This window comes from Lampetra fluviatilis, chromosome 9 (genome assembly GCF_964198595.1).
Source record: "Lampetra fluviatilis chromosome 9, kcLamFluv1.1, whole genome shotgun sequence".
Taxonomy (NCBI): domain Eukaryota; kingdom Metazoa; phylum Chordata; class Hyperoartia; order Petromyzontiformes; family Petromyzontidae; genus Lampetra; species Lampetra fluviatilis.
In genome coordinates, this window is record NC_136283.1 from 6,725,334 (window position 1) to 6,739,410 (window position 14,077).

The 14,077-nt window shown below is 41.4% G+C and overlaps 1 protein-coding gene across 1 annotated transcript; it reads right to left on the reverse strand.

Moving 5' to 3' along the window:
* Positions 1 to 3,250: 3,250 nt before the first annotated feature.
* Positions 3,251 to 11,492, reverse strand: TMEM72 (transmembrane protein 72). Its single transcript, XM_078859427.1, has 5 exons — positions 11,267 to 11,492; positions 8,352 to 8,418; positions 6,119 to 6,190; positions 5,063 to 5,196; positions 3,251 to 3,778 (listed from the first exon to the last, which is right to left on the reverse strand). Exons 1-5 carry the CDS (start codon positions 11,331 to 11,333, stop codon positions 3,333 to 3,335), a joined length of 786 nt encoding a protein of 261 aa, XP_078715553.1. The 5' UTR covers positions 11,334 to 11,492; the 3' UTR covers positions 3,251 to 3,332.
* Between the last annotated feature and the right edge of the window lie 2,585 nt (positions 11,493 to 14,077).

A 14,077-nucleotide genomic window follows, 5' to 3' on the forward strand; every position in this document is an offset into this window, starting at 1 on the left:
TGATTTTTTTAACAGTACAATTGTTGAAAAAAGAAGCCAAAAAGCTAGAAAATATAACGTTATTTTTAACCCCAAACAGTGTCACATCTTCAGGGGCAATTTAAGTGAATTGCTTAATATGATGTTTTAAGTGTGGTGTGTGTGTGTGAAAGGCATTGTCCTAGCTTTTGTGAATCGTCCATATATTTTTTATGCATATCCATTTACTATATATTTTTCTGCTGGACGGTTGTTGAGGTACGGAAAACGGTAAGAAAATGTTCAACCAAATGTTCATAACATTACGTCCAACACCAGTGACATGCCAGTACGATTGAAGCACTTTAACTAGCGCGCGGTTTAAAATAACAGGCATTTGAAATGTCACAATTTATGACTCAAGTGCTGTTTCATGCCAAGACGACACGTAATGTACTTAAGCATTTTCATGCTTTTGTCAATGGTGACATTTAAAGTTTATTTCAACATCACAAAAATGCACGTGTGACGTGGACACACGCGAAGTAAAGTAAGCCGAGGAAAACACCATACAAAGCGATCTTAGAACAATGATTGTTTAGAAAATATTATACACCATTAATAAACATGTAAAATATTACATATCTATGCGCTACATTCGTCTACAGGCGTCATTGCTCTTACTGTCCTGGACCAGCTTCGGTTTATTTTAATGCTAAAAGTGAGCTGGGGTGGCCAAGCAAGGTCATTCCATAGGTAATGTATGATAACACTATAACACCTTTTACAAAACCATTTATGATACGCTACTCCGTATGGCTTGCCGTGTTCCATTCATCCTGTCGGGTCAATGTCTACTTGCGATGTTCTTCATTGCAGTGGTCCGCGGGCTACTGGCGACCTCTAGTGGCCTTTAGTGCGGCACCGGACAATATCCAAAGGTGAAAAACACCTCCACCATCATCATCGTGCTGTCAACCCCCCAATGGTTTCAAATGTGTGGCGGCCCTCGCACTGATGATGTCTCATTGGCGAAAGGGCCCCCCCCCTACCCTCTGAAAATGAGTGAAGAACACTGGTTATGTTTATTTGTTATGTAAAATTTTTATTATTTTATTATTTCCCTTCTACGTGACTTTACCGAAAGAACCAAGAATATGAATAAGAACACTGGTGTCGAGTCTACAGTTTTAATTCGATTAAAAGCAGATGTGTGTTTCTTGCCCGAGAGTTCATAACACTTCCACTGCGAGGGTAAGTTTTGTAGATGTGTTCACATTTATAAAAAAAAAAACATTTAAAAGTCTTACACAGTAAAACATATCTCAAATCATTCTATAATGCCTTATCCCCTTGACTGATCAGCTCTTATTCCACTTGTTATGTACAGGTTTCATGCAGTGTCAGACTGCAATGGTGAGAGCATTTTGTTAATTGCCCATATCTCAGATCATACATCATCTCTTCATAACATTGGCAGCTTCGCAAAGGCATTTTAATATTTGTTGAGTCGCCACGTTTGTAACCAGTTTCCCCATCGAAAATGAGCATTTATATAAAAAAACACTATCATGATTTAATTGTGCTATATCTATCACGTAATGCTAAAATGTTGTGATGTTTCATATCTGACACCAAAGCGAAGTTTATAAACACGCATCAAAACATTCGTATATATATCTACTGTACTTAACAGCAACATAATACGTTTACATTTGTCTTATACAATATTAATAGCATCAAGCACACAAATCCTGATACACATTGCACCATTACATAAATAGAAGAACCCCATTAAGGTGAACATGATTTAAATAGCTGTTTACATAAAACCGCTGCAAGTTAAGTCCCTTTGCGCAACCACAGGTTATGGTGTTGAAGTTAAATAGTCAGGGGTGGGAAACGTCCGGCCCGCGGGCCGTATGAGGCCCGCAAAATCATTTGGTGTGGCACTGGCAGGGAAACCGCAGGCGGGACTCGAAATTCAATAAATCTAGGAGCAAACCTGGAAAAGCAGTTGCGAGTAGCAACATCATCAACACCAGCTAACATCACACGCCTCGCCAAAGAGAAGCAGTTTCAGTCATCACATTAGGGGTGAGTTAATTAAATGTTTGACCAAATATAACAGGCTAATTTTTAAGTTGATAATTTTGTATGGCCCGCGAATGATGTTATAAATATCCAAATGGCCCTTGGCAGAACAAATGTTCCTCCACCCCTGAAATAGTGGATTAAGCATGCTTTATACACGGTTTTTAAAAATGCAAACTATATTCAGCTCTTTTTTTTTACCGTTTGCAAATTTTTTACAACTTTTAACTCCACGGAATAAGCATTACAGTACTGTACAAATATTGCAGCTGTATAAGCTACAATCCAACAGGACATTTGACTGCATATGTATGACTATAAATGTAAGAACATTTCTTATTTAAGTATATGCGTTACAATGTCAATTATTGTTTGACTAATACAAATGATAATCCTTTTCACATATCGTCCGTTGTCCAAATTAGTCCTGCATTCGACTTGATAACGACTTTCCGTTCATGCGGTTTTCACGCACGCACAACCATTCACACACAAGTTGCACACAACAGCGGCTACGCACATTTTTTTCCCCAGCACCGCCAAAAGAAACTTCAACAATCTTGGTGGGGGCATGTAACCAATACGTGGGAACAGGCAAATAGTGCCCAGTTACAGCTACATATTGGACATTTCAAAACACATGTTTAAATTTGTTTTCAGTATATTAATTCTAGAATTGAAGCTTTCGTGACTGCAGGAATCCATACTCTTTGGTTCTTTCGGTAAAGACACGTAGGTAAAAATAATAATAGATCACGGCGTTTCGATCACAACAACAAGCGACCGTCTTCAGGTGAGAGAATCACACTGCTGTGGACGAGGCAAGTTAAGTCCCTTGGGCATTAATACCTCGTCCACACCAGTCTGATTCTCTCACCTGAAGAAGGTCGCTTGTTGTTGCGATCGAAACGTCGTGATCTATTATTTTTTCCACCTACGTGACGTTGCCGAAAGAACCAAAGAGTATAAACTTCAACAATACAATCTAGATTTGGAGTTTTCGTGACTGCAGGGATCCATACTCTTTGGTTCTTTCGACAAAGTCCCGTAGGTATAAAATAAATAAAATCACGAATTTTCGGGCGCAACACAAGCGCCCGTCATCATCTGCAACACAAGCATCCGGCATCATCCTGATGACGGACGTTTGTATTGCGCCCGAAACGTCGTGATTTAATTCATGTTATGTTATACCTACGTGACTTTACCGAAAGAACCGAAGAGTATAAACGTCAACAATACATTCGCGCGTGTTTTCCGGCCAAAGAACAACGTTCGTTTCATTTTTCCCGAGCGATTATGGGGGCCGTGTCGGAGGTGACGAATTCGGCCGCGCTGCCCACCGAGGGCTCCACCTCGTCCTGCTCCGCAGCTTCGTGCAGAGTCTCGAACCGCACGCGCTTCTGATTGTTCTGCTTCCTCGCCGCCGCCGCCGCCGTCGTCGTCCCAGATCGTTTCTCCATCATGTCCTCCGACTTATCGGATGGGCCCCTGGGAGCCGAGTCGATCGTGAGATTTTTCCTCTGCTCGCCCTCCTGGCTGCCAGCTTCCGACTCGAACGTGAAGATCTGCTCGCTGCCATTTGGTCTTCCCATCACCGACGCCGCCGATGTCGAGCGAGTGTCGGCGTGGTCGCCTCGAGGCGTGCCCTTTGTGAACGACTTGCGAATTCGCTCCTTGTAGCTGAGGGCGAGGTAGGCCGTGCCACTGGCGATCAACATTATTCCTGAAAAGTGAAACAAAACGTCTGTGATGCTGCGTTTGCAGTTGTGCACAAATTACAAAGATACTCCAGACGTTTTGTCAGTAGCACTGACCTAAACATTGGCCAATTCCTCTTCTTCATTGCAGATAGATAATGCTTTACGTGAACATTCCTAAACTTGGGGTAACTCTTCACATATCAGTTTGATCTTGATTTTAAACTTTCGTGACTGCAGAAATCCATACTCTTTGGTTCTTTTGGTAAAGTCATGGAGGTACAAGTATAACCCGTAAAAACAAAGTTTTTCACTATAAATCCTTTATATGCGTGGCGGCTAGAGTCCTCTCGTCCTCTGGCTTGAAATGGCTGCCACCTATGGGTCAAATGATTGTCTGGCAGCATTAAACAATTGGTAATTAAATATTTAAAAAAAATTCCCTAAACAGTGTCAAATTTTTGAAAAAATTTTTCACGAAAATGCATTGTCACGCACAACGAGACTGTGTGCAAAATGTCAGCTCGATTGGATCACGGGAAGTGGGTTAAAAAACGACCGAAAGATTTGCACGGTCCTAAGCAAGCAAGCGAACTTAATATAAAGGATTTAATAAAAAGAAAATAAATCACGACGTTTCGGGCGCAACACAAGCGTCCGTCATCAGGTGGGAAAGCGATGACGGACGCTTGTTTTGCGCCCAAAACGTCGTGATTTATTTTATACCTACGTGACTTTACCAAAAGAACCAAAGAGTATATCAGTTTGACTTAATCCAGAAGCATTCTTAACATTTTTATTTAAATGCCCCATGGTGTATCATGCGGTCTCCAGTTATTAATTTAATCTCTGGTCTCCATCTGCTATGAAAAAGGGCCATTACCATGCCTTTTAGATATATTTTTCTCATTTATGGCAATGCCATTGGCAAATGCGTCCAGTTTTTATTTATTCCTGAAAATGCGACTGTCAAGCACAAGGTATATGGTACCACCTTACACAGCGTGGCTGCAGTGGTATACATACTTGTACACTGGCCACTCAAACTTGGGTTGGTGCCTGGGTTCAGGCTGTTATTCGCATTTTGTTCTGCTTGTCGCTATCCGTGCTCGGGAAGCTATAGCTGGTATTGGACAAACATCCATTCCGATGGTGACGCATTTCCTAGAAATAACGCAATTGAGTGCCCTAACTTTATTACATTGCACCATCCTGTTTTTATATTTTTACTCCAGTGCTCTCTCCACGGTACTACGAGGCCGATACGAATAAAATATAACAACCGTGTTTTATCTGCTGGAGGAGAGTACCTGGGATTGTGGCCAGCCACACAGCAACAGGGTGCAGGAAGCACACGACGGACATGAGGCCGTACAGCAGGAACCTCTGGCAGTAGTCGAGCCACGCCAGTTTCTTCCACACCCGCACCGCCCTGCCGTCAGGACTGCACAGTCACCAACGCCCCGTTATTGTATGAGCATTAGATTTGCTGGACATTGCGTCGATAAGCTTTGGCCAGGTGTGGCCAAATCATTGAATGCCACGGAGGTGGGGGGACAGTTTTCTCCACGTGATGGTGTGATTTTAAACTTGCTGGGCTGTGATATGGCTCGGAAATGGCAGTACAGCTTGCGTGTTAATAAACTGATTTGTATTGCATATTGAGTTTTATCCCATAACGCTTGGGTTTCAACATTATTGGTTCCCTGTTGTATTCAAAAAACGTTATTTCAAACATTCCAAATGTCCTCAAAAAGAGCTTTGAGACTCATTTAAGTTTTCCTGGGTTATTCATGGATTGTAGTCCACTAAGGATGTTTACTCTAGCTTGGTCACAAGGGTGTAGATTTATTTATAAGCATACTAATGTGGGTCACCCAATTTACATATTACGTGTACATTTTAGAAAAGACGATGCATTATAAGGTTATAACAGTGTGCCTTAGTGAACTTTGAAGTAATATCCTTTATTTATTTACATCAGGTAAGAGCCTGTATCTTTCTCAAGGGAGACCCGGGTTACAGTCCAAACCCAAATATGATACAATTTTGCAACATTATGTCATTAGCAGGTTTTTAATACTCTCACTGTGAGGAAAGGAATGTCTCAGAATGTTTTGATCAACTGATCTCCATCTGGATATACATCAGAAGGTCAGTCATCCAAAGCGTCCATAACTTATTTCCCTTTCAGTGACAGGAAAAATATATATTATTATCAATTAACCTCTTACTTTACGCATACGTTCACTAAAGCAGCAACCTAATGATTAAAAAATGTGTAACTTATCATGAACAAAACACTGCATACTGTAAGAAACAAAGCTTTTGACAAAGGTACATAATCGACAGGAATTGTTTCTTACCTGCAGCATGCCATAATAAACTTATCCACCAGGTAAGCCGTTTCCAGAAATGTTATGGCCACGGCAGAAATCCTTTAACACATGAATGGGAGGAGTTCATTAACAGTTGAACGTTCCAATCATTCTTACTATTGTAGATGTTTATTTACTTTGTATATGATAGTTTTTTTTTTACTAACAATACTATTCCAATGAAACATCTGTTGCAACGAGAGAATGGGAAAAAGTTATAAAAAATAATAAATGTCATCACATATTTTAAATGTCCCTCGTAACTAAACATTAAATGAGGTTCTTTCGTCTATGAGCTTCACAAAAATAGTATTTTACTCCAGTACAGTACTATACTGGGTAAAAATAGCTAATTTAAATAATCTCATATGAAGCACTCTGCAATTGTACACAGTACTTGCAAATATTTGTTACGCCAATAAGGTGACTCGTATATTTTTACCGATTGAACTGAATTCATGAAACTATGAGAATTCACATGCAAAAAAAAATCCTTTATTTCTTCTATTTTCAGAGACCTACAACATGCGACATTAAAGCGGAATCACATAAGCAATGAAATCAGCCAACTTTACACCATGTGCATCACTTTCGGTGTGTTGTGTATTTTTGACATTACATTTTTCGTTGCACAATCTCTTCACTCAAAATGTAATGGGGAGACACTCTAAACGCAACTCCCATAAGTACGGTGCGAAAGAAGTTCTGCATACGTACATACGTAATAGCCAATAGGAGGCTTAGTCAGTAATCACGGTCCATAATAAAGGTGGGCTGAAGTAGTGACGGGTTACGACACATTTATACTTACGCAATCTAACCCAAAAACCTTTATTATGAATATTGGTCGCGAAAGCCTACGTGTTAAACCAAGTAATCACGGTGTGCAAAAGCGACACACATGACACATAGCACTATGTAACACAATTTTTGTTCCTGGGTAGTAAGTGTTATTTCGAAATTGCTTATGCCGAAAAAGTATAGAAAATGGCAATTATTCCCCACAAACTTTGCTTTTGTGACCAGGACAGTGATATTTTGAAATTTACCCATTTTCAATGAGAAAATGGGCGAATTTGTGTATTTTCATTCACATTAAAGTCAGAAAAAACAACATATGAATCAAAATGAACATGTATTTATACTAAAGTAATACAAAAATGACAACAAAAGATTTAGAAGTGAGAAGTTTTTCGAGATTTACGATTATTCTGTAAATCACTTTCACGAATCAGCCCCTAAATGTAGTCTCCCATCATGTTCTCGTTATACTGACCTTGGTAGCGGCGTTCAAAATCCAGTATATCCTGGTGGAAGCGCTCGCCTTGCTCTTCCGAGTACGCTCCCATGTTCTCCTTGAATTTATCAAGATGAGCATCAAGGATATGGACTTTGAGGGACATCCTATAGCCCATTGTGCTATAGTTCTTCACCACAGTCTCAACCAGCTCCACATAGTTTTCGACCTTGTGATTCCCCAGGAAGCCACGAACCACTGCGACAAAGCTGTTCCAAGCCGCTTTCTCCTTACTAGTGAGCTTCTTGGGGAATTCATTGCACTCCAGGATCTTCTTTATCTCTGGTCCAACGAAGACACCGGCTTTGACCTTTGTCTCAGACAGCTTAGGGAAGAAGTCTTGAAGGTACTTGAGGGCTGCCGACTCCTTATCTACAGCTCTGACAAATTGTTTCATAAGGTCCAATTTGATGTGCAGTGGTGGCATCAGCGCCTTCCGGGGGTCCACCAGTGGCTCCCACTTTACGTTGTACCTCCCCACAGAAAACTCGGTCCGCTGTGGCTAGTCCCGCCTGTGGTAGTGCGCCTTGGTGTCTAAATCTTTTGTAGTCATTTTTTTTATTACTTTAGTATAAATACATATTAATTTTGATTCATATGTTGTTTTCTTATGACGTTACGTGAACGAAAAGACACAAATTCGCCCATTTTCTCATTGAAAATAGGTACATTTCAAAATATCACTGTCCTGGTCACAAAAGCAAAGTTTGTGGGGAATAATAGCCATTTTCTGTACTTTTGAGGCAAGAGCAATTAGGAAATAACACTTAACTACCCAGGAACAAAAAATTGTTACACAGTGTAATCATGTTCTTTAGCTACTACGTATCGATCCTTGTGACATCCCGTATTGTTAATCCCGATGCATGTTAAATATGCTAAATGTTAAATATGCAAAATGTTAAATATGCAAAAAGCACTTACAGCAGGTAGACAGCCAGTCCAGGGTGGGTCCCATCCAGAGATGTTTCGATTCCCACTGCCCACAGGACTGTAACCATAGACCAATGCAGTCCAGCACAATGTAAGTCATTCGTCTGTAACATTTTATGTAATGTGCTTGCCCCGAGAAAGCTGATCACAAGTGACCACAGAACAGCATTTGAGAAATAAATTGTGTTTTGGGGAGATTTCCCCAGTTATGGAGACACCACTGGTTTTGTAAGTGTTCGGGGTAAAGAGTTGTATTTTATCTCCATATATATTTTTTTCTAAACATCCTGTCATCGTGTATAATGGTTAGTGCACCGGACTGAGTTGCAGTTGAAATAATGGTGCAATATTTTTAAATCCCCTCAGCCTCTGTCCACCCAGCAATATGAACGTTATGTTAAACATTATTATTAAGCTTGTTTATCCAGGAAAGCCAGAGTCTCATGATTTTTTCGAGAGGGTCCTGCAAAGTGTTTGCAATAGTGGGTAATGATTGCTACGTAGAGCATAAATCCAACTGAATAATTTGCAGGTAATTTATAAAATGTGGAACATTTGGACCATGACGCTAGCACACAGGGGCCTATTCTTGCGAATGACATCATAGGATTTTTAGCGTCTGTGAACCAGACGGCTCCTATTGTTACTGTTAATACATCTGCTGTGTTAACCAGGGTGGCCACTGGATTTGAACCGTGAAGCTCTGCAACATGTTACCGACAGGCCGCATCACCGCCCCAGTGTGTACACCACAGTTATTCAAATCGGCAATTCACATGATGTAGTGGAGTAAATTGTGGGTTGTACCACTTATTCCATGACATTTGGCCAGTGTGGAATAGTATGCCAAATGCATTCTAGAGGGGGCTTTCAAGAGCTCCGTCTAGTGGAGGTCTTTCTGCTAGTCTCGTGAGCAAACGATTCAGCATTTTACCTTCTGAATACGCATTTCGTTTGTGACACTTTAATAACATGTCCTTAAAAGGCAGCAGAGCATTAAAGTACCCTTCATATTATGAATACAGAACAGTATTTGGGTGTTAAAAAAAAGTTCCAACAGAAAGAAAACTCCTTATATCCTAACATGTTCTGAAAATATTTCACTTGCTATTATATTTTAAACGACAGTCCTCCACCGTGGTTTGTTGTAATACTGTATTTTGTCAAGACAGCATGTATAAGGAATGGCGACAGCAGTGAGACAGGAGGTTGAACATTCCTGAAATGGCAGTTCCACTGAGAATAATAACAGCAACAAACTCTGTCATGCATGATCCATTATCCCTTCATGTTGCAGAAGCCTTTCATCTCTTGCCACCTCTGAGAAATGGCCCGATGCAAATGTTGGAGATGTAATATTAGCAACTGTGAACACGTTAGGTAATAACGTTGCTATATTGTATAGCTGAACAAGGTACTGTACATCTTATGTGCGGTGCCATCAAGTAATGAAAACAATAAGGTCACCTATTATTTCACTATTTGCGATTATGGTACAAATGTAGGTGGTGCCAGTGTGCCATAATGATTGGTAGGAACACATTGTAACTCGTCATCGTGAAGAGAGTTTGGGGAAGCAAGGGACAAGAGAATAATAAACATCACAGGAAACTGAAGGCTTATATGAACATGGTGACTGTCCCAGAATTATTGCAACAAGGATATGGTTAAAAAGAGGATATGGTTAAAAAGGCATGGACTCTAATAGAGTGGTATGCCAACATTAATCACACATTTTTCCAAAGTTGTTAGTCGTTGGATGAATAACATCCAGTTCACATACCGTAACATACACATTCGTTAACACGATAACAATTCTAGCCACATTTCCCAGTTCTATTCTATTCTTGCTCATTGCAATATGTTCAGGAGCTAAAGGCCAATGTTTAGTTCTGCTGTTTACTAGAGGGCTTCAGGAGAGACAGTGCGTGTAGTTTAGCTATTACTCCATTTGATTATGCATAACTACAGTGGTTTACTCTATGATAAACCACTTTGTGGAAGACGGTAGCCCACCTATTATGTGTTGTCGTGTTACTTTAAACACAACTAATACCAACATCTGGGCGAAATAGACTTTGCTTTTTCGAATGCACAGTATTCCTTTAACACAGGGTTATACAACCGATGGGAATGTGACTGTGAATTCCTCCTAATTATCAAGCTTAGTCCACGATTTGTTTGGTGCCTTAGTAATGTTTAATTTTCACATTCTCAACCCCAAGGGTTGGCTTTAATGGGGCAATCGCTATGGCGATTAGTGATTGCTATTGCGAACAGCGTGTTTTAGTATTTCACTCCAACAGCCCGGTAACTCACTCAGTTCATAATTGTGCTATGTAAAAAAAATATACGTCATATCAATCTCAACAGGCCATTTTAAATACTTACTGTTGAGATATCATTAAACAATAACTGAATAATTTCCATTACAGTACAGCAAAAAAACATTCCAGATTACGAGTGGATAAAACACTAATATACTGTTACTGGTGGATTAAAGTGCTTTACCTATTTCACTACAATACCATACTACTCTTGGGCAGAGGTCGCAACCGGGTACCCGATACCCGTACCCTACCCGATACCCGGCTACCCGTACCCAGCCGGGTACGGGTACGGGTAGCCGTTTGCGACCCTGGTGCGGCCGGGTACGGGTACGTGTAAGGAATCAAAAAAGTACCCCAAGAGTCTTGGGGTACATTTCAAATATACAGGGTATAGACCTTGTCACTCATTGTAAAGGGGCAAGCAGTGGTGGCATGGCCATGCAAATAGCACTGTGACCTTCTTTCGGTATCAAAGTCCGCACATTGCTGGATATCCAACATATCAATTTTCAAACAGTATAAAGTCTGTTGACTAAAAGCTACAAGTCGAACCATTTACGGGTAAAATACACTCACCTCCGGCAGTGGAGATCCCAAGCAGTTTGCAGGCCACGGTGAACCATGATAACACGTCCTTGGCCATTGCAAGCCCAGTGTGCCACAAGTGCCGTCCCTTGTCAGGGACTGCAAAATACACACAGGTCCTGTGGTCTGAGAAGCAGCCCTCTCTGCAAGCTCTTCGGGTTGAGTCGACAACAGCTCGTGGTAATTGTTTGAAAATCCAGCCAGATCCAGCGCAACCTAAAACCCTCTTAAACCTGCTCTTTCTGTTTGGAACGCTTGAAATAAGTCGACTAACTGCAGTCTATAAATATAGCTGAGAGCCTGTGTTAATTCCATTGTACTTATTTATATATTTGATCATTTAAAAAAAAAACCCTACAATTGGCAGGGAAATGAAGTGTCAGACTGAGTAATTAGAAGACCAATTACTCTAAACAAATGGATGCGCACGACAGAAGATTGAGCCGAAATATCCTGTTGTCAGGCGCTGTTACAAGTGGTGTTTTTTATCTCTCCATTCCATCATATGGCAGACTGCTTGGTCAAATCAAGATCAAACTGGGATTTGCTAATTATTAAACCTACCAGTGTACCCTACATAATCAAACAAGGTCATACAAAAACGTTCTCAGATGTCTTATATGTAATGTGTTGCTTTTGTGTATCATGATGTCTTGATAGGCTTTTTAAAAATATCAGTCCTGTACTAGTACTGTCGTGAAGTAGTCGTATCAGTACGTAGTACAGTGTTGTATTTGTTTATTTATAAAAGGCTTTTGGGTTAGATACATTTGGCATTAACCCGCCACTACCCGACACAGCCAACCAATAAGGTTAGTCATATTTTAAAAAGTGCCAATTAGTTACTACTTCAGTCCACCGGTGTGTTGGAGAGTAAATCCACAACATTTACCATTTGAGTACGACGTTTCGATTGTTTAAACGATGAGTTACTTTTTTAAAGTTGTTTCCTCCGGCTCTGTGTTCAGCTGCATTTAATGTGATGTCAATAATATTTGACACTGGCCTTTAAAAACCATAGATTATCTCCCAAAATGAAAACAACACACTTTAGTTGTGGGTAGTCCATATTAGTTTATCTTATCCGAAGCATGCGGCTTTGTATCAAGCTTCCTTTAGTGATTAAAGATGACAGAGGTGTTTGTTTTGGAGACTCCTCACGTATAATATGGCTGTCAGTAGGTCAAGACGTGTGCGTTTCTATGATTACTTCTGCTGAAAAGTACATGTCTGCAAATATGTACCACATTATATTTAATGTTGTGTTTGGTTCTTACGTTCAGCGTATCTTACAACGTATTACCGCTTACCGACCATTATTGCAGTAGTGTTCTACATGAGCTACGTATCAAACGTATCCTGTCGCACCATAACATTCGCCACTTTAAACCGGACCAACATTTCACTAATCGCTACAAAGGCAGTCACATGCACGCCACAAACAGGGCTCTCCATTCATCATTGTGTTTACCTCCTAATCCCATCAGAAACAATTGGTCACTGATTTCACTGACTCTATGGCTGAGCGAGGAAAACATTTGATTTGGTTAACGTGCACCATCACCATTTGCAGCATATCTTCTCACTTAACTGGATCTGCAAATTAAACAAATTACACCAATTGTTAGTGTAGTTGAATACAGCATTGTTTGATTCATGTGGGTCTAACTATAAAAGCATTTACATCTCTTTCCTCTGGTTTCCCATTCTTTATCTTCTCTCTCCCCTTTCCCATTCCTTGTGTTTATTTTTCATACATTAATTATATTCTTGACTCCACTGCTGGATGAAGGACTCCCCATGCCTTGTCGGTCAGGCATGGGGAGTCCAAGCAGTTTCTGTTTTGACCGCATCGAGGGGGGCACGACACGGGCTGGAGAAGAGATGGAGCTGGTGCGGTAGGGGGAGGACGTGGGGCTGAGTGGACGACTTGCCGACGGTACCAGCAGTGTCAATATCGACCTCCGTTGGAGGAGGAGGCTCGTGAAGGACGCTGCTGCTGCTGGGCAGGTGGAGGCAGTCGCCCTCCAGCAACGACGGAGGGTGGAGGAGCGACGCTCACAACAACGAGCGGATCGCCGGGACGGATAAAAAGAAGCAAGTTGGAACAGTAAGGGGGGTCCAGCTGGTGGTGCATCTTAAGGTCATCTCAGTCGACTCATGGCACCTGCTGGGTCTGTTCACGTGGCCTCAAAGTGCACCTAGCCTGGCACAGACGCCGTGGTGGTGCCACGGCGAATGTCGGGGTTATTGGTATTGGCTGTGGTGGTCAAGTGCGGTTTAACGAATTGGGGCCCCGCAGAATTGGCTCGTGTATCGCTCGTCACTGATGTTATCCGTGGCTCTGAATCGAATCAAACTCATTTCGGGCCGGATTCGTTGTGCACTGGCTAACCACTCCACCCCGCAGTCACGGATTAGACATACCCATACAATGGTTCACCCTGGATAATTTGATTTGGAATGCCCCATTATGTACGCGGCTGCAAATTCAGTAACCTTTCCTCCATCGCGAACGAATGTGTACATCGAAGTGGAAGACGAAATGCATCTGAACTGCGATGATTCTGGTTGAAAACCTGTTTCGTGTTTGCGTCTTGGCCACCGACGGGCTGGTTCGAGTCGGCAGAATTGTGTCGCAATGTGGACCAAAGGCCACGCACAGCACCCACTGTAGTGCATTGCCTTTGAGACTCACCTCTGACAATCTCGAGTTGCAAACGAGTGTGTGTGGGTTTTTTTTCTCCTCCAAGACACATTAACCACACTGTTGTTGTTCAGTTAGGCTGGAGCTAAGCGTAT